Source organism: Pygoscelis adeliae, unplaced genomic scaffold (assembly GCF_000699105.1).
Source record: "Pygoscelis adeliae isolate BGI_AS28 unplaced genomic scaffold, ASM69910v1 Scaffold130, whole genome shotgun sequence".
NCBI lineage: Eukaryota > Metazoa > Chordata > Aves > Sphenisciformes > Spheniscidae > Pygoscelis > Pygoscelis adeliae.
In genome coordinates, this window is record NW_008824031.1 from 2,975,051 (window position 1) to 3,001,741 (window position 26,691).

General features: G+C 37.8%; 1 protein-coding gene across 1 annotated transcript in view; it reads left to right on the forward strand.

Annotated features, from left to right (window-relative positions):
* Nucleotides 1–26,691, forward strand: part of CDC42BPB (CDC42 binding protein kinase beta (DMPK-like)) — a 134,208-nt gene that overhangs the window by 81,794 nt on the left and 25,723 nt on the right. The window contains exons 6-23 of the mRNA XM_009328392.1: nucleotides 4,198–4,291; nucleotides 5,631–5,831; nucleotides 7,633–7,881; nucleotides 8,863–8,942; nucleotides 9,946–10,112; nucleotides 10,212–10,331; nucleotides 14,245–14,378; nucleotides 15,949–16,191; nucleotides 17,877–17,987; nucleotides 18,392–18,636; nucleotides 18,807–18,912; nucleotides 19,501–19,625; nucleotides 20,419–20,524; nucleotides 22,159–22,307; nucleotides 22,894–22,988; nucleotides 23,076–23,155; nucleotides 25,734–25,823; nucleotides 26,266–26,340. Coding sequence (XP_009326667.1) covers nucleotides 4,198–4,291; nucleotides 5,631–5,831; nucleotides 7,633–7,881; nucleotides 8,863–8,942; nucleotides 9,946–10,112; nucleotides 10,212–10,331; nucleotides 14,245–14,378; nucleotides 15,949–16,191; nucleotides 17,877–17,987; nucleotides 18,392–18,636; nucleotides 18,807–18,912; nucleotides 19,501–19,625; nucleotides 20,419–20,524; nucleotides 22,159–22,307; nucleotides 22,894–22,988; nucleotides 23,076–23,155; nucleotides 25,734–25,823; nucleotides 26,266–26,340 — 2,470 coding nt within the window. The remainder of the gene's footprint in view (nucleotides 1–4,197; nucleotides 4,292–5,630; nucleotides 5,832–7,632; nucleotides 7,882–8,862; nucleotides 8,943–9,945; nucleotides 10,113–10,211; nucleotides 10,332–14,244; nucleotides 14,379–15,948; nucleotides 16,192–17,876; nucleotides 17,988–18,391; nucleotides 18,637–18,806; nucleotides 18,913–19,500; nucleotides 19,626–20,418; nucleotides 20,525–22,158; nucleotides 22,308–22,893; nucleotides 22,989–23,075; nucleotides 23,156–25,733; nucleotides 25,824–26,265; nucleotides 26,341–26,691) is intronic.

Sequence of the window (26,691 nt, forward strand, 5' to 3'; positions counted from 1 at the left end):
TTAACAAGGCCAAGTGCAAGGTCCTGCACCTGGGTCGGGGCAACCCCCGGTATCAATCCAGGCTGGGGGATGAAGGGATTGAGAGCAGCCCTGCCGAGAAGGACTTGGGGGTACTGGTGGATGAAAAGCTGGACAGGAGCCAACAATGTGCGCTGGCAGCCCAGAAGGCCAATCGTACCCTGGGCTGCATCAAAAGAAGCGTGGCCAGCAGGTCGAGGGAGGTGATTCTGCCCCTCTACTCTGCTCTGGTGAGACCCCACCTGGAGTCCTGCGTCCAGCTCTGGAGCCCTCAGCATAAGAAAGACACGGACCTGTTGGAGTGGGTCCAGAAGAGGGTACACGAAAAAGATCGGGGGGATGGAACACCTCTCCTGTGAAGAAAGGCTGAGAGAGTTGGGGTTGTTCAGCCTGGAGAAGAGAAGGCTTTGGGGAGACCTTCTTGCCGCCTGTCAGTACTTAAAGGGGGCTTATAAAAAAGATGGCGGCAAACTTTTTAGCAGGGCCTGTTGCGACAGGACAAGGGGGGATGGCTTTAAACTAAAGGGGGTTAGATTCAGACTAGATATAAGGAAGAAATTTTTGACGCTGAGGGTGGTGAGACACTGGGACAGGTTGCCCCGAGAGGTGGTGGATGCGCCATCCCTGGAAACATTCAAGGTCAGGTTGGCCAGGGCTCTGAGCAACCTGATGTAGTTGAAGATGTCCCTGCCCACAGCAGGGGGCTTGGACTAGATGACCTTTAGAGGTCCCTTCCAACCCAAACTATTCTATGATTCTGCAAAATTTATGCACAATAAGCCCATAATAACATCAGTGCATCTATTTACCTGAGGTCATCCTGAAACAGTTTTTGTAATGAGTGGGCATGTGCCTGTCTAATTGTTTCTGCACACAGGGTGTATATTCCAGATCAGTGCCTACCATCATGTTAACTTAAGTTGTGTTCTGTAGTAGTTAAGAATATATAACACTCCTTATTCACTGTCAGAGGAAACTGGTCAGGGAGGTAGAGTACACTTTGTATGCTTCTTTTTTGGCATCCTCTTGGAGGAACTGTTTTAGAAGAGCTGGGAGTGGTGCAGGGGAGGCACTTGATAAATACTTTGTTTCATCATTGCAAGAATCTTGATCAAGTGAGAATTTCTATCCTTTGCTTTTCAGATTTAACAACTATGTATGATATGTCAATTAGAAAGCAAAATTACACTAATTCTGGAAACCTTTGCAGTTGTCTCTTTATATGCTGACTTTATAGCTTGATTTCAGTAAACAGAGAAGTTAGAAAATACAGAGCGTGAGAGTAGTGAGGTTTTTCAGTTAACTGGAAACTGCTTATGGCTCTACAAGTAGGTTTACGATAGGTCACTGAAGTCCCGGCTCAGGAGAAGTGGGACTTCATACTAGCATTGTATCTGACTTGGCAGGTACATCTTGGCCAGGTCCCTTTACCTCTTTATGCCTTTATTTCTTAGTCTGTGAAATAAGGATGGGTTTACTGTCTCTTTTATGAAATTTATGGGTGAAAACCATTAGGTAAGTGGGGTGATTTTTATTTACAATTAATGTTTAAAAGACACAGGGAATTCTCAAACTATAATAGTTTGAACTCTTCTGTTTGGACTTTGATCACTGTTTCAAAAAGAGAAAAGATACATAAACTCTCTAATACTCCTGTGAGTAAATGTGCACAATATGTAGGGATTTAAAAATGGTATTGACTCAGAAAAGTTCACTAGAGGCACCATTGCACCCATTTCCGAGGAAGGTGGCCTGACTAACCGACCGGCTACATCTTTGCATGGGGCTGAATGAGTGTCTGTTGTGGCAGTAGGAATGAATGGCTCTGAGGCCAAAACATACGCTTTGAATAGGAGATGTATGAATGCCCAAGAAATTACTGCTTGGCAACTGGAATGGATTAGGAGGAAGCATGATTGCTCTGGAGAGGATTTCAAGGACCCTTTAAAGGCTTATATGACCTGTTAGCTGTAGATAGGAAACAGTGGAGCTCAGAGAGGAGCCGTTAAGCCTTTCTGAACAGAAACGGTGTTCCCTTAGGCAAGCGAGATCTGCATGCAAAGCAGAAAAGGAGAGATGTGTTGGATGAGATTGGCTCATGCTTCGAATGGCACTGTGAGCAGTGTTCTTTAAAAAACAAACAAACAAATGGGTGTATAGTTGTATATAAGCTTTAATAGTCCCCTGCGCCTACTGAGCTTGACTTGTGGTTATGGGACTGTGAGGGAATGTTGACAATATCTGGAACTGAAATATATGGAATAAGTTTATTAATAGAAAATTACTAATGAATTTATTGGGAAAGCATAGTGAGATGGTCTAATTTTCTGGGTTAGCGCATATTTTTCTGTATTATAACAAGTAAGTGTGCATTTAATTTATGTGGACAGGCATAGATTAGCATTTACTATTTTGTCTTAATACTGCTAATAAGCAACAGTATTAGTGAAGTTTCAGTAACTAATTTCAAAGCAGTAGCCCTTGGTTAAAAAGTGTTAATTCAAGTTTGTGTTGGAAAAATATCAGACTGGCAGGATTTTTACACATATGAGGACCCTTTGTTAAACCTGTCACGATTTTTCTCATAAGTCTCCTCAGGTGTGAAACTGGAATTCAGCACCTTGAAAATCGGACACTGTCAACTTCCATATCTATGTAGCAAGGTGTATTAGAGCACTTTTTTTCCTCTTGTTCCTAGTAATTATAGTATCTTCCTCAAAAATTAAGCTGAAGCTATTGTACAATTTTTAAGTTTTTGAGCATGTCTAGTGGCATTTGGAACTTCCCATTTAAAAAGAAATACAGTATTTTATGGTGCAACAAGACTGGTTTTAATGTAAAGCACGTGGTTTTATTTATCACTAATAGATAGTATTATTTGAATAAATATGCAAAAAAACCCAAATCAACACATTTATAGGTTTGGTTATCTTTTTTGGCTTGCTCAGATAAATAATAATATTTCAGAATAGCATGGTGATATGCTAGCATGTTGGGAGCTGATCCTGGATAGTGTTGGCTGAAGAAAGGGAAGGAGACTGATAGATGTTACCTTGGAAGACGTGGATGTTTTCCTTTTTTAGCCTGCAGAATTGGTACATAACTGAGTTGATTCTGTTTTCTGCACTTGTTGTTCTCTCTTCCTTTCTCGCCACCTTCCCAACATATTGGCTAGGTGCTCTTAAAATCATTTGGGATATTTTGAGGCTATTAATTTAAAAAAAAAAAAACAACAGCATAGTATGTATCAGGACTTATTTAGTTGTCTGGACTGATCTTTTACTGATACTTTACTTTGTGTGAATTTGAGTACAAAGTGTTGAAATAATGTGGTTAATTGGTGGACTAAATTCAATTAACATGCTCTGTAGTAAATCCTTTTTGGCTGCCTTCCTGATATCAAAAAGAATATAAAGTAATGAGCTAGAATGAAACGGGAATCTTAGTTCCATGTCATTTAGTAGCCTTAGCGTGCTGTATACTGTTTTATACCCTGCTATATATGTAAGAATAGGAAAGACTTTCTAATGTTACTGTATCCTGTTGAAATGGCCTTGCCCTGCTCCCAGAGCTGGGGGAATTCAGTGGCTTGTAGAGTAACTGCTGCATGTATACAGGATGCAAAGGTCTTTAGGTATCTGTAGAAGCAAATGAGCTGTGCAATAGCATATAGAAAGTCTGGCAAATGAAAAACACTGGCCAACAGAAACGCTGGGCAAAATTTAGAGAAGCAGTAAAAAAATCTTCCTGGATAGGAAGTTAGAAGTTAGTTATAAATCTTGGCAAAAACCATGAGATTAAAAGATTGCCTCTTCTCTTTTATCTTTCTTGCCTTTAAACAATATATTGTGATGCATATAATCTTGACATTATGTTGATGAAGTAAACTGCCTATCTGTTACAGTCGGTATGACTCACTGTAATTGTTCTGCTTGGTTGTTTGACCATTCGGAGTTCAACTTTGATGAGCTTGAAAATCTGATGTAATCTAAGACTTCAGTATTGTGGGCAAAGTTTTAAGTTGGGCAGGAGGAGAGGGTCGTAACTAGTGCGATAAAAAAAGTTTGCATCAATGGGTATCCAACATAAAACTCTTTGTTATTCTGATGCAAGATTAATCTATACAAGCAGAGCTAATACTGTATATTTAAATCTTTTCACTTCTTTCTATTATAACAGGGACATAAAGCCTGATAATGTCCTTTTGGACATGAATGGCCACATACGACTGGCAGACTTTGGATCCTGTCTCAAAATGAGTGAAGATGGCACAGTACGTATGAAGAAAAATTTAATTGGGTCACTGGTAGTGGGACCTTCTAAGTGAGTTGCTGGTCTTAAAGCTGTTAGACATTGTCAGCGTGCCTCAGGGAGGTGACAGATTGTGAGCTTATTGACATGCTAAAAATTGGGGGAAGTGAATAACTCAACATATTTATAAAAACATTTTGGATATCTTCATCTCTTTGTTTTACATGCTGGTACCTTTTAAAGTTATCCTTTGCTATGTTTTTCTATCTTTCACCTTTTCTGCTACTAGCCATTTGAGTTCTCATGAGATTTTTATGAACTGTCCAAAGGCCCTGTGTTAAAAAAGGATAGCAGTGTGATGATATTTATGTGCTGGAATCGTAGGTGACTGGGAACCTAGCAGCCATGACAGATTTGAAGTATAAGTCATTCAAAATGAGGAGATAATTAATAAGCAGTTTATTTTATATGCCTTTTAACAAATCGAACAGCAACATTATGGTGATTGGCCATCTTGTGCACCAGATTGGATACACCCCTAAAAGCTGTATCACTCATGAGGTTTTTTGTTTTGCCTAGTGTAGGGTGCTTCCAGAGGTGCCAATCCTGCCAAAATATGGCATGCAACATAGTCCACTGATTTTTGGCACAAACTCAAGTCTTGGTGACATTCTGTAGTCATACAATGCCTGTCAAAGATTTACCATATTAAAATGCAGAATGAATTGGAAGGAGCCATTATAACTCTGTGTGAATCCTGAGAACATATTCCTAGAGATCAGAGCTGCTCTGCCACTGTCCTGGTGGTCAGGACTTCCCTACTACTTGGGCACAGGGCAATTCCCCACCTTACCCCTGTATTGCATCCAGTTGCACAACTATGCAATAAGCCTTAAACCAATTTCTGACATAATAAAAATAGGGGTCTACTTGCCCTTGCTATCTTCAAATGAAACTGTAAAACTCGGGCACAGGACTTGAACTCCCTGCTTATTCATTTCTCATTTCAACTTCTGGCAGCCAATTGTAATTTTAAAGTATAAACAGATACAAAGGCAAAACATTATCTCCTCTTGTCTTTCTGCTTTCTCACAACAGGTATGACTATTTTGGGTTTCTACTCTGTTCAGAATAAAATGTATCAACTGATTTTATGTAGAAGTAGACTGGAACTTAATCTTTGCAGTCTTTGTTACTTTCTTAACATTTTCTTTATTTTGTTGCTGTGATTTTTATAAATCTCTTCCCTTTCCAAAATCATGTCCTGGTGTCTCTGTTTGTCACAAATACGACTGTGTGAGTGAGAAAGTTGCTGAAGGAACCTGAAAACTTACGAGAATTATGTTTGCCTTATTTTTAAGGTACAGTCATCAGTAGCAGTGGGTACGCCTGACTACATCTCCCCTGAGATACTGCAAGCAATGGAAGACGGAATGGGAAAATACGGGCCAGAATGTGACTGGTGGTCACTGGGTGTCTGCATGTATGAAATGCTGTATGGTGAAACACCCTTCTATGCAGAGTCATTAGTGGAAACATATGGGAAGATTATGAACCATGAAGTAAGAGATCTATTAAATCTCTGTATTCACTGAGATTATAATGTTTACAGAGAAACTGTTACCACTTAAAGATACTGGAGTGATGGTAGTTCTTTGCTTTTTCAACATGTTTAGAACCATATTGTGTAGGTTTGTTGGTTCAGGTTTTAAGAATGTTTGCTTCTTTGTCAAATTGATTTTTTTTTTCTCTAAATGTTGATGTTGTTCTTGTTGGAAAATCTAAGCAGTCATCACAAAATTGAAATTAAAACCAACCCTCATGTTAGGCCCATTTAAAGTTTCCTCTGGGCTGTGCAGGAGAAATGAAGTAACTCATTATTTAAACAGCTGCACACATTTTCTGTCACACTGATAACAGTACAAGAAAGGGAACAGGCAAGTCAGCCAGTGTAGACATGAGCTGCATGAAGAACATGAGGTCACAGGGAGTTGCCTGGAGTGGAAGTGGTAGAAAAACGTGAATTTGAGCTTCATGAAGAACATGAGGTTAGGGGGTTTGTCCAGTGTCAAAGTGGTAGAGAAGAGTTGGAACTTCTGGGGTGCATTTTGAACATTAGAGAATAAGAATAAACCAGTTCATGGTGTCCTTTCAAGAGCTGTATTAGGAGGATGTGTTTATGTGAATGCTCATCCCTAGGTAGCCGGAAGCTGTTGCATAGGGTGTATTGTTGCATTTTCTGCTCCCCAGGATGAGTGCAGTTCATTGGTGTTTGCAATGCTGTGCTCTCACAGCGAAGCAGTGATGGATAAGACATGAAATTCATGCCATAGCTGACACCCTTGCTGTAATGAATATTAATCTCTCTCTTGCTTTAATTTCTTCAATGAACTAACTGGTTGCAAATGTAACCAGCGTAAACTTTGGCTACCTGGCTCTTAAACTACATGGGAGGAAATTTGAAGCTGTTGTCCTGCAGACTTAACATTTTAATCTCCTTTGGATACACAATCAATATGATTGTATGTTTTTCAATGGAAGTTTTAAAGTTTAATTTCAGTTATGCTGGTTTGGTCCTTAATGATCTCATTTTAAACTCGAAAAGTTGTATTATAAAAAGATACATATATATATATGCTATTGTCCTTTACTGAAAAAAACAAACCAAAAAGCCCTTCTTGACTATACAGTGGTAGTAGTAGCAAGCTAAAATACAGAAGAAGTTTCCCCGATTTTTATCTAGAGTAATTTTCGAAGTTAGTGGGAAGTACAATTTTTAGATCTTCTGTTTGTTTATGATAATATAAACCTTTGCTAAATGTGGATTATATTTGGTAAGAAAAACAGGTGTTTAACCTATAAATTAGAAAAATACATCCTTAAATGTAACAATGTTTTGTAAAGAATTGACTACCATCACAGGTTTTTAAGAGTTGAAATTAAAATCTCAGGGAGTACATCTTCAGGAGATCGGTGGATCTGTGATTAAGAATACAGTGAGGGGCTGCTTTTATTGTATGATCTTTAATATATTGTAGTGTGTCAAAATTCCTGTATGTCTTTAAAAAAAAAAAAGTTTGCTTTTCCTAATAGAGTTACTGTAATTGCAGTTAGTTTCAAACAGATCTGTACTAAAGAAATTGAGAAATGATTATTTGTCCTTGAAATCCATTTTGGGACAAAAAGTCCATTGCTGAATGTATTGCCTTGTGCTCTGCCACTGCTCGCTGGAACTAGAACAATGTTTGACTATTCATTTCCAGTTTTATTGGTGTAATTTAGCACGTACTTTTTGAAACTACTGTTGAAAGTTACAGAATGGATTCCTTCTCTAAAAATTTCTCTATTTATTTTGTTTTCTAGGAACGATTTCAGTTTCCATCCCATGTTACAGATGTATCTGAAGAAGCAAAAGATCTTATTCAACGACTTATCTGCAGTAGGGAGCGTAGACTGGGACAGAACGGAATAGAGGATTTTAAGTCTCATGCATTTTTTGAAGGACTTAATTGGGATAACATCAGAAACCTAGAAGCACCTTACATTCCAGATGTTAGCAGTCCTTCTGACACCTCAAACTTTGATGTAGATGATGATGTATTAAGAAATCCAGTGAGTCTTTGTTTTTAAATATTACTAATGCAAGTATGCAACCTTGCTGCACTATAAGGTAGTAGTGAGAACTTATTTCAAAATAAGTAATGTAAGAGATGAAAAATAAGTAATTTCAAATGTGAAAAATTCAAGTTTTTCATCTCTTTGGCATTTTGGGTTATCAGAAATTGTGAGCTGCTTTTCTAAACAGTAGCACTTGCCAAAATTGACTACTGCTACATGGTCACTCAAAGTTAAAACATGTTTCGGTGGAAAAAAAAACCTTGGTTGCCTTTTTAGTTTACCTTTACAAGGAGCTACTATTTGGATTTATTCCTTTTCAAAGGTGAAAAAAAACCCCCAGTCTTCAGAAATACACATATATTCTCTGTGCAGCTTGCAATCGCAGCTGTCCAGGTGAGATATCTCACACTGCTACTTCCCCACTCACTTAAGAACCCGGAGGTTGTTTTTTGGAGTGGGAACATTGGTGTTCCCCTCCTCCATTTCTATTGTGTAGTAGTTTACAAACCTGGGTCAGGAGGAGCAGAGGGCTTTTGTGGTAATTTGTTCATCGGCTTTTATTCCAAGAAATGAAGAGCTTTTGGCATGTTTTTTTATTACGTATCTAACAGTAACTAGCATACTAAAACTAACAGCAAGCATTTTGGTCCCAGGTCACTTTTAATTAGGAACTTGAAACTTTTCCCCTGCTTTTACTGGTTGCATTGTGCTTTGAACTTGTTGAAATGCTGCCCTTTCAAGTGCTGGTTCAAGAGGCTCCTAAATTCATTATATGAAGTGTCCTAATCTGAAATAAAGTTCATCCAGGGACAATGGAAGGCTATACAATGAAGCATAACTGCCAATTGTCAATTGGTATGCACGAAGAAAAGTCTTTCCATTAGCTGTCTGTCTTTAACTGCTGAGGGTAAATCAAATGCCTTTAGCTCTGTATGGGTTCTCTTTCGGCTTTTCATGCATGTTGTTTTCATGCAGGAGGTGGTGCCACCAAGTTCTCATACAGGCTTTTCTGGATTGCATTTACCATTCGTTGGGTTTACATACACAACTGATAGGTAAGCAAAGGATATGTTGTTCATTAAACTTGTTTCCCAAATGCAGCTAATTCTAGGAAATTCTCATGTTTATAAGCATGTAGAAAGGTTGATGTCCGTAGGTGTACCTGTGGATAAACCTTTATCCCTTTTTTTTTTCTCCAAGTGTCTGAACATATTTTGATCAGGCTTGCCAAGATTAAATGCTTTTGTATTTAATATTTTATCTATTTGAAATGAATGAAAGTTAAGGAATTAGATGTGTCACTTGCAATTGGGTATAAACTTGCTGTTCCTGCATCAAGAGGCTGAGAGCAAGTCTTGTCCACGTTGTATGTCTGCCAGGAAGAGTTCAGGGTTAGTTCATTGGTCCAGAGTCCTGCTGGCAGGCTAAGTTAACATAGATGGTTCTGAGCGTGGACAAAGTGGCTCACTTTGCACATCTTTGAAATGGCCTCCATCTGACTTCAGAGATCCCTCAAACATATACTTGTCTCTGATCTTAAGGTTATTCTGCCCTGTTTGTTGTTCCATTATTTCCCTTTGTGGGGGATTGTTACCCCATGCAAAACTATTTCAGGAAGAACCCAGTACACACATCTCATCCTTTTCAGAGTGAGATCATGTGGCTTAACTTAAATTCGTCTTTGTCACACTTTAAACTTTTGGGTTTGTTTCTCAGCTCTCAGTGCAGGTACACTTACCTGCTTACTTCTCTGTCAGGTAGTAGTAACCTTTGGCATAGGACAGTTAACATTTTCAATCATTTAAGCAGTTTGTAAAGTGAATATACATCCTCATCGTTAAAGTCCTGAATGCAGGCATCTTAATTCTACAGCAGCATACACAGTAGCTAGGGAATAATAACTTTATCTACCCTGACAGTTGTCTCAACAGTAACAATTAGTGCAGTAATTGTTCTTGTAAATTTAAGGTGCGTATTTTGGTGGAATCCCAGCATGTCACTGCTATAGACTGCTGTGAGTATTTATTAAAATGTTCTAACTTATGTATTTGTTTTCAGCTCTTTATCTGATAGAGGCACTTTAAAGAGTGCGATGCAGTCTGACACTGTAACCAAAGATATGGATGTACAGCGTGACTTAAAGAACACTTCGCAAATAGAAGGCTATGAAAAGAAAATACGGAAATTAGAGCAGGAAAAACAGGATTTGAACAGAAAACTGCAAGGTTAGCGGTGTATATTTGTTTGGATTCTTAGTTCTTCTCATTAGGATGAATTGGAATGTATTTTATTGAAAATCTTTTCCTTCCCTTTCTGATTTTAAGAATCTACACAGACAATGCAGAACCTCCAGGGTCCGGTGTGTGTTACAGTAAATACAAGCCGTGATAAGGAAATAAAAAAATTAAATGAAGAAATTGAACGGTTGAGGAACAAATTAACAGGTAAGCCTCTGGCATGGTAATTATAGTAATGCAATTTGTGTTACTAGGAGTAGCAAAATATGTGCTGTGTTTTTGCAACAAGTAGAATTAATGTTCTTAGGGGAAAAAAAAGGGTTTTTTAAAAGTCTCATTCAACATTAAGGGGCATTTCAGTTTTTCCAGATGAGCACTTAACTTTTTCTTCCACTTGCTCGGCCTGATAGTATATACTAGCGTGGTGAGTCTAGAGTATAATGAATTGTCTGGGTGGATTCAGTTAAATAGTTTTTGTGATGTCTCTAGAAGTCTCAAGAGATCCTGTTCTCTTACTCCTTCTTTTTTTGGGGGAGGGTATTGTTTTGGAGCAGTTTTACTGGAGGTAGGTGTAAGAGACAGTGGGAAGAGAAGACTTGTTGCTCTTCAGCAGCATAAGGGGATGGTGGGAGGATGTGTAATAATAGTTCACATTTAAATATTTTCCATTCGTTGGGTTTACATACACAACTGATAGGTAAGCAAAGGATATGTTGTTCATTAAACTTGTTTCCCAAATGCAGCTAATTCTAGGAAATTCTCATGTTTATAAGCATGTAGAAAGGTTGATGTCCGTAGGTGTACCTGTGGATAAACCTTTATCCCTTTTTTTTTTCCAAGTGTCTGAACATATTTTGATCAGGCTTGCCAAGATTAAATGCTTTTGTATTTAATATTTTATCTATTTGAAATGAATGAAAGTTAAGGAATTAGATGTGTCACTTGCAATTGGGTATAAACTTGCTGTTCCTGCATCAAGAGGCTGAGAGCAAGTCTTGTCCACGTTGTATGTCTGCCAGGAAGAGTTCAGGGTTAGCTTGCCAAGATTAAATGCTTTTGTATTTAATATTTTATCTATTTGAAATGAATGAAAGTTAAGGAATTAGATGTGTCACTTGCAATTGGGTATAAACTTGCTGTTCCTGCATCAAGAGGCTGAGAGCAAGTCTTGTCCACGTTGTATGTCTGCCAGGAAGAGTTCAGGGTTAGTTCATTGGTCCAGAGTCCTGCTGGCAGGCTAAGTTAACATAGATGGTTCTGAGCGTGGACAAAGTGGCTCACTTTGCACATCTTTGAAATGGCCTCCATCTGACTTCAGAGATCCCTCAAACATATACTTGTCTCTGATCTTAAGGTTATTCTGCCCTGTTTGTTGTTCCATTGTTTCCCTTTGTGGGGGATTGTTACCCCATGCAAAACTATTTCAGGAAGAACCCAGTACACACATCTCATCCTTTTCAGAGTGAGATCATGTGGCTTAACTTAAATTCGTCTTTGTCACACTTTAAACTTTTGGGTTTGTTTCTCAGCTCTCAGTGCAGGTACACTTACCTGCTTACTTCTCTGTCAGGTAGTAGTAACCTTTGGCATAGGACAGTTAACATTTTCAATCATTTAAGCAGTTTGTAAAGTGAATATACATCCTCATCGTTAAAGTCCTGAATGCAGGCATCTTAATTCTACAGCAGCATACACAGTAGCTAGGGAATAATAACTTTATCTACCCTGACAGTTGTCTCAACAGTAACAATTAGTGCAGTAATTGTTCTTGTAAATTTAAGGTGCGTATTTTGGTGGAATCCCAGCATGTCACTGCTATAGACTGCTGTGAGTATTTATTAAAATGTTCTAACTTATGTATTTGTTTTCAGCTCTTTATCTGATAGAGGCACTTTAAAGAGTGCGATGCAGTCTGACACTGTAACCAAAGATATGGATGTACAGCGTGACTTAAAGAACACTTCGCAAATAGAAGGCTATGAAAAGAAAATACGGAAATTAGAGCAGGAAAAACAGGATTTGAACAGAAAACTGCAAGGTTAGCGGTGTATATTTGTTTGGATTCTTAGTTCTTCTCATTAGGATGAATTGGAATGTATTTTATTGAAAATCTTTTCCTTCCCTTTCTGATTTTAAGAATCTACACAGACAATGCAGAACCTCCAGGGTCCGGTGTGTGTTACAGTAAATACAAGCCGTGATAAGGAAATAAAAAAATTAAATGAAGAAATTGAACGGTTGAGGAACAAATTAACAGGTAAGCCTCTGGCATGGTAATTATAGTAATGCAATTTGTGTTACTAGGAGTAGCAAAATATGTGCTGTGTTTTTGCAACAAGTAGAATTAATGTTCTTAGGGGAAAAAAAAGGGTTTTTTAAAAGTCTCATTCAACATTAAGGGGCATTTCAGTTTTTCCAGATGAGCACTTAACTTTTTCTTCCACTTGCTCGGCCTGATAGCATATACTAGCGTGGTGAGTCTAGAGTATAATGAATTGTCTGGGTGGATTCAGTTAAATAGTTTTTGTGATGTCTCTAGAAGTCTCAAGAGATCCTGTTCTCTTACTCCTTCTTTTTTTGGGGGAGGGTATTGTTTTGGAGCAGTTTTACTGGAGGTAGGTGTAAGAGACAGTGGGAAGAGAAGACTTGTTGCTCTTCAGCAGCATAAGGGGATGGTGGGAGGATGTGTAATAATAGTTCACATTTAAATATTTTGAGCTCCTGCTCCCTTTGTGTTTCTGTCTGGTGATGCATTAATCAGGAAGCACTGAGCATTGCAGAAAAACAAATACTGGCATCTGTCCTGAGACAAGACTGACTCATCCATATCACTGAAAATCTGTTGCTTGACAATGCTGTTAGTTTATCCATACAAACCTCCTGTTAGCATCTAATTTTTAAGTGGGAATCAGTGATAAACAAAATGGTAGTTCTGAATCCTAATGACTTGGCTGAGAAGTTTATAGGGGCCTATAGTATAGCATAAGTGAGTTCAGGTGCTGAGTTGCTGATGCTGATTTTTTTTTTCTTTTCCCCTGCAGTTTGGCAACACACCCCCTTTGTAGGTGCATGCATTGCAAAAATCAACTGAGCTCTCCTAAGTAGATTATCCTTCCAAAAAAAGCTATTCTTGTATATTCTGGAATTAGGTTTGAGTCAAAATAGTTAGATTAAGGTGCTATTTCTGCAAATGGTTCAGGTTTATCCAGCTCTTCAGCCGATGGTGTCCTGTTAAATATAAAAATTAGCAGTATGATCTCGTTTAAAAAGAAGTAGTATTGGTTCGTGTGGAGTGGGAGGTGGTTTGTGCTGAAATGAGAAAAGGAATAATACTTTAATAGTTACAGCAGTGCTTGGGATCCCTGAATACATAGGTCCAATCTCCTGTTCTGCCACAGACATCGGTGGAACTTGAATGAGACAGTTATTCCCTGTGCAATTTCTCATTTATTTGTTTAAAAGAAGTAGTAATTAAAACCAAATGGAGAATGGCAGCTCATTTTCTTACCAGCTCTTACGACTGAGTGGAAATATATAAAGGTGGTTAGTTTGTTGCGCTTAAAGGTGATAATTTCAAATCAAATTGGTTTAATTTTCTTTGAGAGTAAAGAGAGAATGACCAGGAGACCGTGCTGCCAGGAATATGGGCAGTCGGGTCTCCAGCCTGCCTCGTGCAGGATGGTATTTCCTTATAGGAAATAAATAGTCCTTTCCTGTCTTGCTGGACGCGCTAATGACTGACTGTAGCCTTGCTTGTCATATAATGAAAATTTATATATTTAGGAGACAAATTACTAGAACTGGAATTTGAACAACTCAAGTTTATTTCAATGTTTTCAAGGGCCAGAAGTTGCATTCCTCAAAAACAAAACAAAGCCCTGTTCTAAGGCTTTTTCACTTCAAGATCACAGTCTTTGGGAGGATTTCTTTAGTAGGCTGAGAAAATTAAAATTATATGGAGCTGTCAATGCCCCAAAATAACCTTAAACAGTCTAAAATGGTGGGAACGGGAAAGAAGTTGATTTTCCAAACAAAGCGATGCCAGTTTGCTTGAGTAATGTTGCTTGCTTTATTGGTGTAAATTTCGGACCAGTTATCTTTAATATGTATTAATCTACAGATATAAGTAAACTGGAAGGACAGCTTGCAGATGCAGTGGCTTTTCGACAAGAACATGAAGACTCTATACACAAGTTGAAAGGACTAGAAAAACAGTGCAGAGTACTGCGGCAAGAAAAGGAGGACCTTCATAAGGTATTGATCCAAAGATAGAGAGGTTCAAAAGTGGTCATGTAAAGTAGTTCTAGAACAATTTTGTTGTGATTGCTATTTTAGCGTTCTAAGTGCTGCTTTTTAAAAACTATACTGAGATGCTAGTGAACCTGTTTATTTCATTAGCAATACAGTAGTTTTCCAAAGTAGCACACTTTCTTTTTTTGGAAGTTAATAGGCATCTTATTTATTTTAGATGCGTTCTGCTAGATGGAACAAACACCTAAAGAATGGATTTAGTTTAACTGTTTAATTATTCTCAACTGTTTCAATATACACAGGAGTTAAACTCAGATCTATGGCTAGTCATCAGTCCTGTAGATACCAAAAAGCGCACGTGTGTGTATATATATATGAATATATATGAAAGAGTTAATAGAGCTAGGTCACTGCTCCAGCTTGAGCCCACTTCCCCTTTGTAATACCAAAAAGTTAATTATTGCTTAAGGCTGAGGATGACTTTTAGGTAATTGCTGAGTTTATTTACTATTGCGTAAATTACACCTTTGTTTGCTTCCTAAAATGTAACAGTATCTTACTTTGTCAGCAAACTATTTTGCAGTAAAGTAAATAGGGGTTTGCATATACTACATACCACTTTCAATAATATAAAAAAAAAGCTACCTGTATTCAAATAGCTAGTTTTGGAAAGGTCTAGCAGCCGTATTGTTCATGTGGCATTTAGATGGACCCAAAAGTAATCCGTGGGCCAAAATCTCTGGGGTTTTTGTCCACTAGAATTTAATAGTCTGTCTTCTGTCTGTTAACCACTGGTAAGGGTTATTTGCCGGAGCGTATGAGTAGCAGAGAAGGCAAATCTGCTCCTCCTGGTTTGAACACATACCTTTTGGGAAGTTAATGAATGCTCCTGCAATACTACTACTAACGGCAGAATTTTTTAGAAGTCCTTTGACCAGTATACATTCATTGTGTTGTCTAGTTTTGTTCTTTTTCTTATTTTTTTCCCCACTCTCAAATGATTTTACGTAGAACATTCGGTTTGTATTCTGATCTAGTTAATTTTTGTTAACTACTTGCTGTAAAGGGAACAGCTTTTATACTTTCAAAAAAAGTATTAAAGCTTCACAGTTTGTTCTAAGGAATATTCCTCAGTTTTCTGAAGAATTTCACAAGATTTGCTGCAGCGTCTCAGTGCTGGGTAGTGTATTTGATGGCTCCCCTCATGTGCTGTCTGCTAAAACATTCCTTTAAAAAAAGATTACTATTGTGCATGTAACATGGTGTTAATCTGAAATTAAATTATTTAGAAGTGAAGTGGCCTTGTGTAGTCAGATTTATAAGAAAGACTTCTGTAACAGCAAAGGTGCTCTTGAAGCTGCCACACTAGAAGCAGAGTAACTGCTGTCTTGGTATGTTACTGTAGCTGCTTACCCAGAAAAAAAACTTTGTATAAATTAAGTATTATAAATAATATTTAAAAGTTATGTGAGGAGGTTGAGCTTTCAAGTCATGTAGGTCCACTTCCTTTCTTCTTGGAAAGAATATATGGAGTTCAAATGACTTTTCTATTATATTTTTTTATTTAAACCAGCAACTTGTAGAAGCCTCAGAGAGATTAAAGACACAATCCAAAGAATTGAGGGATGCCCACCAGCAAAGAAAGCTAGCTGTGCAGGAGTTCTCCGAGCTCAGTGAGAGGATGGGAGACTTGCGGTCCCAAAAGCAGAAGCTGTCCCGTCAACTTCGCGACAAAGAAGAAGAGGTGGAAGTGAGCATGCAGAAAATTGATGCTATGCGACAGGACATCCGTAAATCGGAGAAGATTAGAAAAGAGGTAGCTTGACAAAACAGCTAACAATAACATGTCTCAGCTGCTGCTTATCCAGTATCTCAAATGTGATTGCATTGAAAAATCAGGACTGTTAACAATAATTTACTTTGTCCGTCTATAAGAAATTACTCTGGTAACTCTTCCATATAACTTTGCTGCAGATCACAAAATAGATCTGGATTTTGTTTCTAAACATTTTACTGATGTATCAGGAAACGAACCGATTCTTCTTTTTTGTTTGTACTCGGGCTGATTTTTAATCTGGAGGAAACTATTCTTGCTATATGCCCAGCTTCTTAGTTCTTGTATTTTGATTCTTGTAGACTCTGACTCATAAGTCAGCTTGAAACCTGGAAGGCTTAATGTCTTCACATGCTTTAAGGTTGGAGTATTCTGAGTTAATTTTTTTTAAACTGAATTTTTCTCTTCAGCTGGAGAGAGGAGACACAGACTAAGGTGGTTTTCCTTCCTCCATAGTTAGTCATTGTAGAGAATGCCTGTAATATCTTTAAGCAAGTTAATTTCCAATTAGTATTCTAGGCAATTTATAGTTTTACGTAAGATGAAGTGGATAACCAGAAGAGGGCATAAGAAACTGCTGTTGTGGTTAACCTGTAGTGTTTTAATCACTGAAAAATCATCAAATTTTATGTATTCTCTGGGGGAAGTGTAGAAGAGAAATTCAAAAGCTTTATAAACATTGCTAGAAAACTTCTATCAAATTGAAGGGCAGTCTATGAAAATGCAGTACGAGATGAAGTTTCTTATTCATGAATAAGAAGTGGTAGTTAACTGGGAAAGATAAAGGTGTCTGTGGCACCATATTTGATGTGTAGGGCTGTGACGTCTTGTCCCTAGAGCAGAGTGCAGCAGGTATTCAAGTGTTGTTGCTTATTCAGTTAAATATTTCCATGCAGGGCTTTATAATCTCCTGTCTTTGTTCTTACAAATTCATCTGTTCTCCCTTTCCTAACAGCTGTATCGATCTTCTATTCAGAACATAGACTATAAGTTCATTATCTTGGCTCACAATTCTAAATACAATAATTCTAAAAACAACTTTGCTAGTTTAATTTGAATGCAGAAAAATAAATCTTACTCTTCCTGTCAGGTTTTAAAACTGCCACTATTGCTTGAATTGCAACAGTTGCCTTAGTTGTCACTAAATTGTCTTTCTGATAAGATTTCTGAAGTCGATAAATGGATGATCAAGCTTATTTTGTTCTATAATTGCAAGGTGAAATTGTTCGGTGTTCATATTTGAAGTATTTTGCAATAATTTGGCTCAAAGGTTGGTATTTTTAAGCTGCTTTAGTCGATACTGAGGCATGGAGCTGACCTGTAAATGTGGGAGACGACTTCTTCTTTCACAACTGCAATGACTTCCTAGTGCCATTTCCTTCTCTTAGCATTAATAGAAGCTGTGCAGTTATCCCAGCACATACTTGGTGTAGTTCATATCAGTACAAAAAGTCTTATAGTGATAGTTCTACTGCATGAGACGGATGGATGCCTGGATCAATGAAGGGAAAACAATTATTGTGGCATTCTGAGATGATTGTTATAGTGGTGTAACGTAAAACAGAAATAAGGAAAAACTTGCTGCTCGTCCATATGGAGGAAAGCAAATGAATGATACAGATAGCACTATCTTGCGTTGAAATGACTTAAAATTACTCTTGTTGCAGCTGGAAGCCCAACTTGAAGAAGTTGTAGCAGAAGCATCAAAAGAACGCAAGCTTCGTGAGCACAGTGAGGTCTTTTCCAAGCAACTGGAAAATGAACTGGAAGCTTTAAAGGTTACATGTTTTTTGACAAATTTTTACTCATGGCACAGGAGCTGCAATAGTTTTGCTTACTCAGCTGTTGATACCTGTGGGAGACTAAAAACTAGTCATTACTAGAAGCCTGACCTAACCTGTTCAGTTTTATTTGTTGGGTTTTTTTGCTTGAAGTACTTTAATATCTCATTGGACACTAATGTCTTGAAAATGTCCAGTTTGTGAATTCTAAGCAGATACTAAACCAATGTGATCCAAATTTGTTATCTCTGCAACCCATTTGAACTCTTAATAGGGTCATGTAATCAGAGCAGTCACTTACAGGGCTTAATGCTTGGAGACAGGCACCTTTTAAATTACTCAGTGCCCCGATAAAAATTTTTCCAAACTGCCACCAATTTGACAATTCTCTTCTTCTGCAGCTGAAGCAGGGAGGCCGGGCAGCAGGTGCCACATTAGAGCATCAGCAGGAGCTTTCCAAAATTAAGTCTGAGCTGGAAAAGAAAATCTTATTTTATGAAGAGGAGTTGGTCCGACGAGAAGCATCACATGTTTTGGAAGTAAAAAATGTGAAAAAGGAAGTACATGATTCAGAGAGCCATCAGCTTGCACTGCAGAAAGAGATCATGATATTAAAGGATAAATTGGAGAAAACAAAGCGAGAGAGGTAAGCTTTCAGGCATGATTCATTAACGGTGGATTATTTTGTGTGTGTGTAGTGCATTGCATAGGTATCTGTGCAGGATGGTATATCGCCTATTCCTTTTTGAAAATCCCAGTCTACAGGTTCAACAGTGTTACAGTATAAGTGTTTCTATTTCTTGTCCTTCTCCTTAGGCACAGTGAAATGGAGGAAGCGGTAGGAACAATGAAAGAGAAATATGAGCGTGAAAGATCTATGCTCTTGGAAGATAACAAAAAGCTAACAACAGAAAATGAGAGGGTAATTATTTTAGGAAACATTTTTAAGCAAAATATAATTCTTACTTTTTTACTTTCTGATGTTGAAGTAGTCCATCCATTGATCAGAACAGATCTGTAAATGTTCAGGCAATATCTGAATAAAACAGATGTAGTTTCTGCCATATAAATGTCAGAGATCTGGCTAAATAGTACCTTTAGCATCTCGGTACTGCTCTTTGTGGGATTGATTCCCACAACTCCGAGGGCACCACCACCTTCTGGTTTCTTCATGAAGGCCACACAGAGAGGGAAGCATTTACAAAGACTGCCTGCCTTCCTGACGGCTTACAGTTAAACCTCATTCCTCTCAATGACCTCTATACACGCTTTTTCTTTTCCTTTGTTTTGGGTTCTTTTGTGTGAACTGGCAATGTGGTGTTCTATGCTCAAGAGCTAGTCTCCAGTTCCACAATAAAAGAACCCCTTTCAGTTCTTCGGTCTGTGTTAGAACTTCCAGATAGCCCAGGGTGGTCTTGTTTGTTCAGATTCTGTAGGTGTGTAGACACATGCAGATGTAAAAAGTCTGAAACTGACATAAGCTATGGGTGAAATTAATCTTTTGTTTCAGCTTTGCTCCTTTGTGGATAAATTAACAGCACAGAACAGGCAGCTGGAAGATGAGCTCCAAGACCTCGCAGCAAAGAAGGAGTCTGTTGCTCACTGGGAAGCTCAGATTGCAGAAATTATTCAATGGTATGTGCTGTTTGGAGATCTAGATGGCCACTTCCAACTTTTGAAATATTGATTGGCTGCTTTTTTTTAATGTATAGCTAGGCCCTTTCTCTTTGTCTGGGATCAACAGAAGCATGGTACTTCTGAGTGCTAATTAACTGTTGTCTCTTCTGCTTTCTAGTACTGCTGCGTAGTAATGACAAGTGAAATTGTCAGATGCTGTTAAGTGCAAAGGAGAGGGTTTTGGTGTCAACTTGCTTCAGTCTCTAAAGTGATCATTAAATCACCCAATTTGGAACATTTTGATAAATTCATTCAGGAAGATGGTCATGATTTAAAAGGTCCATGTTAACATATAGAACCTCACTAGCTGTACTAGACAAGCACTCGCACTTAATTCACAGGTCAGTTCTTCCCTCTGTTATTTGCTGTTTTAGGAAGCTGTGTGCAAGTATTTTCAGCATGCAAGACAAGAAGGACTTGAAGGTAGCCCTTATAAAAATTGAGCAAGCAATATGCAGATCATGTTCCAAACAATAACAGTGAATCTCTGCAGAACTCTTGCTGATGGTGGAAGGGAGACTTCAGTTTCCCTAGTAACTGCCACAATCAAGAGAATCGGATAACAGAAAAATCTAAAGCAGGCAATCTAAGATATATTCAGTTTTCTGTTGCTGGGAGAGTTTTCCCTGCTGTGTCCATTTCTGCTGTGGCCCTAAATCCAGCGCAGACAGTCTGATTATTTGATGGTACAGTATTTGGTGCTATGAGCCATGAAACTGTTAAGTAACAGTTTTTTGTAATTGCACAATAGGGTAAGTGATGAGAAGGATGCTCGTGGCTATCTCCAAGCATTAGCTTCCAAGATGACAGAAGAACTAGAATCATTGAGAAGTTCCAGTCTGGGGTCACGAACACTGGTAAGAAAATAGCAAGCATTCAGGCTGTTTTGGGGATGTCTAAGAAGCTACTTTTTTAGTGTCAGCTACTGTCTTATCAATATCTGTTCATAATCAGAATTCTTTTCTAACAAATCCTCTGCTCTGCTAATAACTTTCTAGATTTTAGCTACTGCTTGTGAAATCCATTTGGGTCATCTGATCAGAATTTGATAGAGGTGTGGGGGGGTGTTTCTTATTAATATCTGCCATCACAAACTGCTTTAAACAGTACAGAGGAGAGAAGAAACAATAACTTAAACCATTAAAAGGGAGTACAGAAACGTACCTCACCATGTTAGATGCAAGTGAATAATTTTAATTGCCTTTACAGTGAAATAACAAAGTTTTCATTTGTGAACAAGCATTAGCTGGTTGGTATTGTTGCAAACTAGTGACACACTGAGAGGATGTAGCTTTACTTATGTGCAGAATAATGAGACCTTATGCCATAATTTTCCCATACAGTGGTAACATGAATTCCCAAAAATATCTGCAAAATAGAAGAGCCCTCACTAAGGAGTACGGTTTCAAAGGCGAAAACACTGTCTTGCCTTGGGAGGTACTAAATACCTGCATTAAGAAAGGGAGAGCCGTTTGCAGCTAGGCTTGGAAGCCCACGTCCCTAGCCATGCCAGTCAGCACAGTCTGCCATGCAAAGAGTCCATCTGCTGCTGGTTTATACGGATAAGAAGTTATTCACCCATTCCAGACCTATGAATAGGAGAAAATAAGAGAAAGTTATGACTTCCTATGAGCTAACATTTGCCTACATCATCAAGAGACGATTATGATATTGAAAGGTTTAATAGGAAGAAAGATCAGATCAAATGCAGTTAGCATTTTCTTCTTAGCTACTGCCAGAACAAAGAACACTGTCTGTTCTTCATATTACAACTGATTTCGTGACTTCAGCAGAACCTGATCTAAGGCAATTTATTTCTCAACATAAAGTGCCTCTCATTTTCATAACTGTTATTTGTAAGTTCATGTGTGACTAGAGAGGTATCCATTAGGGAATATCAGAAATGTAGTCCACAGTGAAAAATGCTTGGAAAAGCTCAGAAAATTAGCTTTTGGGGGTAGTAGGGCAGAATTACATGGTGTACGCAGAAGTATAGCGTATGCTGCTTAGCAAGTGTAAGAATTGTTTAGGAAACAGGTATCTTGGGTGTCTCAAGACCCAGATTATTTCATTTTTGTTTTTTGCCACTCGCAGTAAGTTTTAGATTAGTATGTTTTACATTAATTTACATTTATCTCATGTTTGAAAGTCCAGTAGGTCGCTGTGCAAGTTTTATACTCTTTTCTAGATTGGACAATGAAAACTAGCCATTTTCAATGGGTTCTCTCAGTTTGACTTCCATGCTCAGTGATCCAGCATTTTGGTTTCAAGCATATTGTGTTAGTGGTTTAACCATTATAAAAATTGCTCATTACTTCATTTTTGTGTAACAAAGTCTGACTATCGACTGATTTCCATGTAGCAGGTATGCCGTCCGTAACTAACTAAAAGAGCATTCTCTGAACCAGTGTGAAAGCTATTTTATGTCTTTGAATAAGACTAGAAATATCTTTAGGCAGTTGATACTAATATTCATAACTTACCTCAACAGGATCCACTTTGGAAAGTGCGACGCAGTCAGAAGTTGGATATGTCAGCTAGGCTGGAATTACAGTCTGCCCTTGATGCAGAAATTCGTGCCAAACAACTAGTTCAAGAAGAGCTACGAAAAGTTAAAGATGCAAACATATCTTTTGAAAGGTAATAAGGGCTTTGGTTCCGTTTGGGGTTTAACGCGCTGCTCTAAACAGCTGGTTAGAATAATAACTTTCTTAAAATGACCCCTTGTGCCTGGGATATTGGACTTGGCCAGAAAGATCCCATTCCACAGTTTGTTAGAGAGTCATACGAGAACTGTAAAAATTTCTTCAAGTAAATATTTCACTGCTGTGAATAGCTTTGTAATAAGATACGGATCTCGGACACCTGAAGAAAAAAAAGCATAAGAGCAAATTCGGTACCTTTTCTTAGACTAACTGGAAAGTAGACATATTCTTGGGAATTAAAAGCCAAACTACTATTAGAATAATTTTGTTTGGCAGATGTCTGCAATGATAGCAGGAGTCTCAAGTACAGCTTTCACTGTCTAGTCAAGTAGTGAGGTGCCTATTCAGGGGAAAAATAAAATTAATCAGCCTTAAAAAAAGTATTTTAAAAAACCACCACCACTCCTTAAAAAAAAAAAAAAGGCATTTTCCAAAACTCTGAGATGTAGGACCGGAAAAAAAAAAAATTCCTGCCTTTGAGATATTTCAGATTGCATTTTGATCATATTGTGTTGCTTTAGTAAATTAAAGGAATCGGAAGCAAAAAATAGGGAACTGTTGGAAGAGATGGAAGGTTTGAAGAAAAAACTGGAAGAAAAATACAGAACAGATTCAGGTAATTAAAGTTACTGTGTTTTAACAGCGTTCTAACACCACCTGTGATGTTGCCTTTTAGCTAAGCCTGTTCTGCTTTGGGTTTTAGGTCTCAAACTTCCAGACTTTCAAGATTCCATTTTTGAATATTTCAACACCTCTCCTCTTGCACGTGATCTGACTTTCAGAGTGAGTTATTACGTAAAATAACTATACAAATGTGATAGCTGAATTATATTTTTATTACGTAAAATTAATGCTAGGGCACTATATGGCACATTTGGATCTGGCATATTAGACAAATCAGTGTGACGCAGAATTAGATGTCCAGTAGTTGTCAGATTGCTTGGCATTTTGTAGGGAAGCTGGCACCTTTGGGAAATACTCCCCGAAGTTCACATTAATTATTTCCCATTCTAGCTTCTTTGTTTAGGTTAATCTCAAACATTTGGCTGAATAATATATATTCAGGGTTTTTTGGAAAGGCTGGCACACCCTGTTACAAATAAGGGATTAAATGCTTTGCAGCTGGAAGATGCTGATTAATACAAGGAAAGGTATTCACACAGTTCAAGGAGTGTTTAAACAGATATGTAAAATTGTTGGCTCCAGATCTTAATGTGGAGTGGTTAGAGTAGAAGGAACTGGGAAGAGAATCAGAGGACCCACAGATGTTGGTATAAGAAGTTTATCGTGACACACCCTCTGATCCTTAGAAAACTAATCATACAAATCATAGCTCCAACTGGGCGTTTCAGTTAAAAAGGTTTGTGCATTCCCCGAGGAAGCAGCTGTTAAATGCAACATTGAATCACATTTCCTTACTTCATGAACTCTTGATCCCTGAAGACTTTCTGGGATTTTTTTTTTTTTTTTTTTTGCAAAACACATACGCAGTTTAGGATGAAACCAAGAGCTGGAACTGGAAAGAATAATCTGTTATGTTTATGGAGCTGAGTTAAAGGGGCTCAGGTTAGAACCTCATCAGTCTGGTTAGATTTTTATATCTGAAATATGTGCTAAAAAGAAAGCCTATGGACGTGCTGTGATATTTACATACACTTTGTGTATGTGCTGTTCCCAGGCACAAAACGTCCACTCTGGCTTTCTTGCTGAAGCAGCAAGATGTGCTGTATGGATGAGGTGGAGGGAAGAGAGGGAAACATGATATATGCTACTATCTGAATAATAATTTTTACCTACTGACCTTGATATTTTAAAACATTGCTTTAAAAAGTACCAGGTACATTTAAAACAGTAACATGTAGGATATCAAGCCCATAATTAATCAAGATTCCATTCTACAGATCCTGCAATAAATATATAGTCGCTATGGAAATGCAGGTGGCATTTTCTGATGGACTACATTAAAATTGCTGATACTGTACTTAATGACTTCCATTAACAATTTTTTTTTCACGTTTACTTAAAAAGATGGTCCGTGTCCTCTGCTCTGGGTTAATTTAGTTTGAATAAATAACGTTTGGCCATATAAAACATTTTATTTAGTTAGCCTACTAATATTCTATCTGAAGTCTTCCTGTGGGTGATAAGTGATCGTTTTTATCCCTCATATCCATTACAACAAAGGATTCTGTTTCTTCTTCGTCTACATCTTCTCTGCTAGCCTTTTGGGAAGAAGTAAGTTTTTGCTAGTAGTTTTGTCTCCTTATTTTGTTGTGAGCTGTCATAGTAAAAATGGCCTTCTAAAACTAGATATTTTTCTTCCTTAACTTCTCTATAACTTAATGTACTAAATAGACTGAGTTTAGTTTTCTTTTAATACCTCTTTACAGGCTTACTATTTTATATTTTGACTATCTATATGGCTAAAGCTGAGTCACACTTAGCATTTTTAAATAGTTCATATTACATAATGGTACAATTTGATCTTAAATGGCCCAGCCCAATCAATTCATAACAAAAAAAATAACAAATATCTGAACATATTTAGTGAGCTAACTGAACTTGAGCCATCTTCCTGTCTAAACTGGCTGGGAACTGAGTGATTCATTACTTGTTGCCTTTAGTGCTAATTACATCATTGATGTGAAGTCTAATCTGATGTTTGTTAATCATTATTTTCATGATGTCCTCAGAGTACATTAATACAGTATCCTACTTCCACACCCAGCTTCTTTAGCTCTGGAATTGTAGCATACTTCCCCCTTGTGCTGGCAATTAGTAGCTGCTAATGCAAGTGTGAAATTAATTGAAGGCTTGTAGTAGATGCTTAGTCTTAAATTTTAGTGAAATATAAGACAATGTGATTAAGTAGACATTCTTTTAATGACAGAGGCCAAGCATTTTTAAACAACTTTTTAAAAGATTGTGTAGTACTACTTTAAGAATTTTTCTTGTGGCAGAACTGCTGGCTGCTGTGTGCTAGAAAAATCCTAGTGTAGTAAGCTACCATGAGAGATAAGCTATTTTATGGGATGATTGCCAAGCTTCTCAAACATCATTCCATACCTGCATGCAAGAGATTAGACACAGCCTTGCTGGGAGAAGGCTGTTACAGCATTTATGCTGCCTACTATGAGGTTTTGCATTTCACTACTTCCAGCTTTACAGCTTTTCCATCAGGTGGCAGGGTTTGTTCTGAGGAAAGATTTTATTATTTTTTTTTTCCCCAGAGTGAAAAGTTTAGATGTACGTGTACTGCGTATTGAAATAGGCATTGGTTTTTGTTTCCATTTTGTTGACGTGAGAACACTTCATCAGATCTGTGGTATCTGATCTAATATGTTTGCTGTCACTTTTGCAGACCAGTTCTATTAGTGAGCAGGAAACGCAGGGTCCCAAGTCAGAAGTTTCACCATCTACTTCAGTTGTAACTGCAGAGCAACAACAAGAAGTAAGAAAGCTGTTATTTTACCCTGGAGAGTAATTCACTAGAAAGTCTCTCTGTCTTGTTCATGATAAACACATATTGCAGCATTCATTATGAAGAAGCAGGATTGAATGTTGCTTATTTGCAATGTGTCAATGTTAATTGCACCTGCTTTGAGGACAGTTGCAAATGGAACTTTCTCACTGGCTCTGTGTATGTTGATGTACCTCATTTTCATATGTTTTCTGTATTGCTGCTTGTTTGTTAGTGTGCAGGCTTTCCTGTGAGTGCTTTAAAACACAATCTGTTTCTATTAAATCAAAATGGCAATGTTTATGATGATTAAATTTTTGATAATTTTCAAAAAAGAAAAAAAAAAATCAGAAAACAATAAGCTTTGCCACCCCGATCTTAAAACAAATTCTTGAAGCCTCATCTTGCTCAATTACAGTTTTTTGTGATTCAGGAACCAATTCGGCTTCAGAGGATGCCTGCTGCTCCTTCCCCCACCATTCAATCCATTTCTCTAGCTGTACCAAAGGTAGGGGGACTGTACTAACCTTATTCTAAAGAACAAAGGAAAAAATATCATTTATAAATTAGCCCTCCGTGTTTGTTCTTGTCCTGTTTGGGTTTGTCATGTGTTGTTTGTTTGGTCTGCGTTTTTAATCAAATGTTTCCAAATGCAAATTGATGGGTTTTGATTTGTCAGAAGGGGTGACAGGAAAAATATTTGTAGGTTTGGGTTTGAGTGTCTTCTGCAGTTGGAAATAAAAATGTTACTGTTGTCTTGCAACACCTTTTACAAGCTGCACTTCCTTGAAAGAAGCCAAGGTTTCATAACGCACACTGATATACTGGAGGGTGGTGAAGGGAGATGCTTGCATTACAT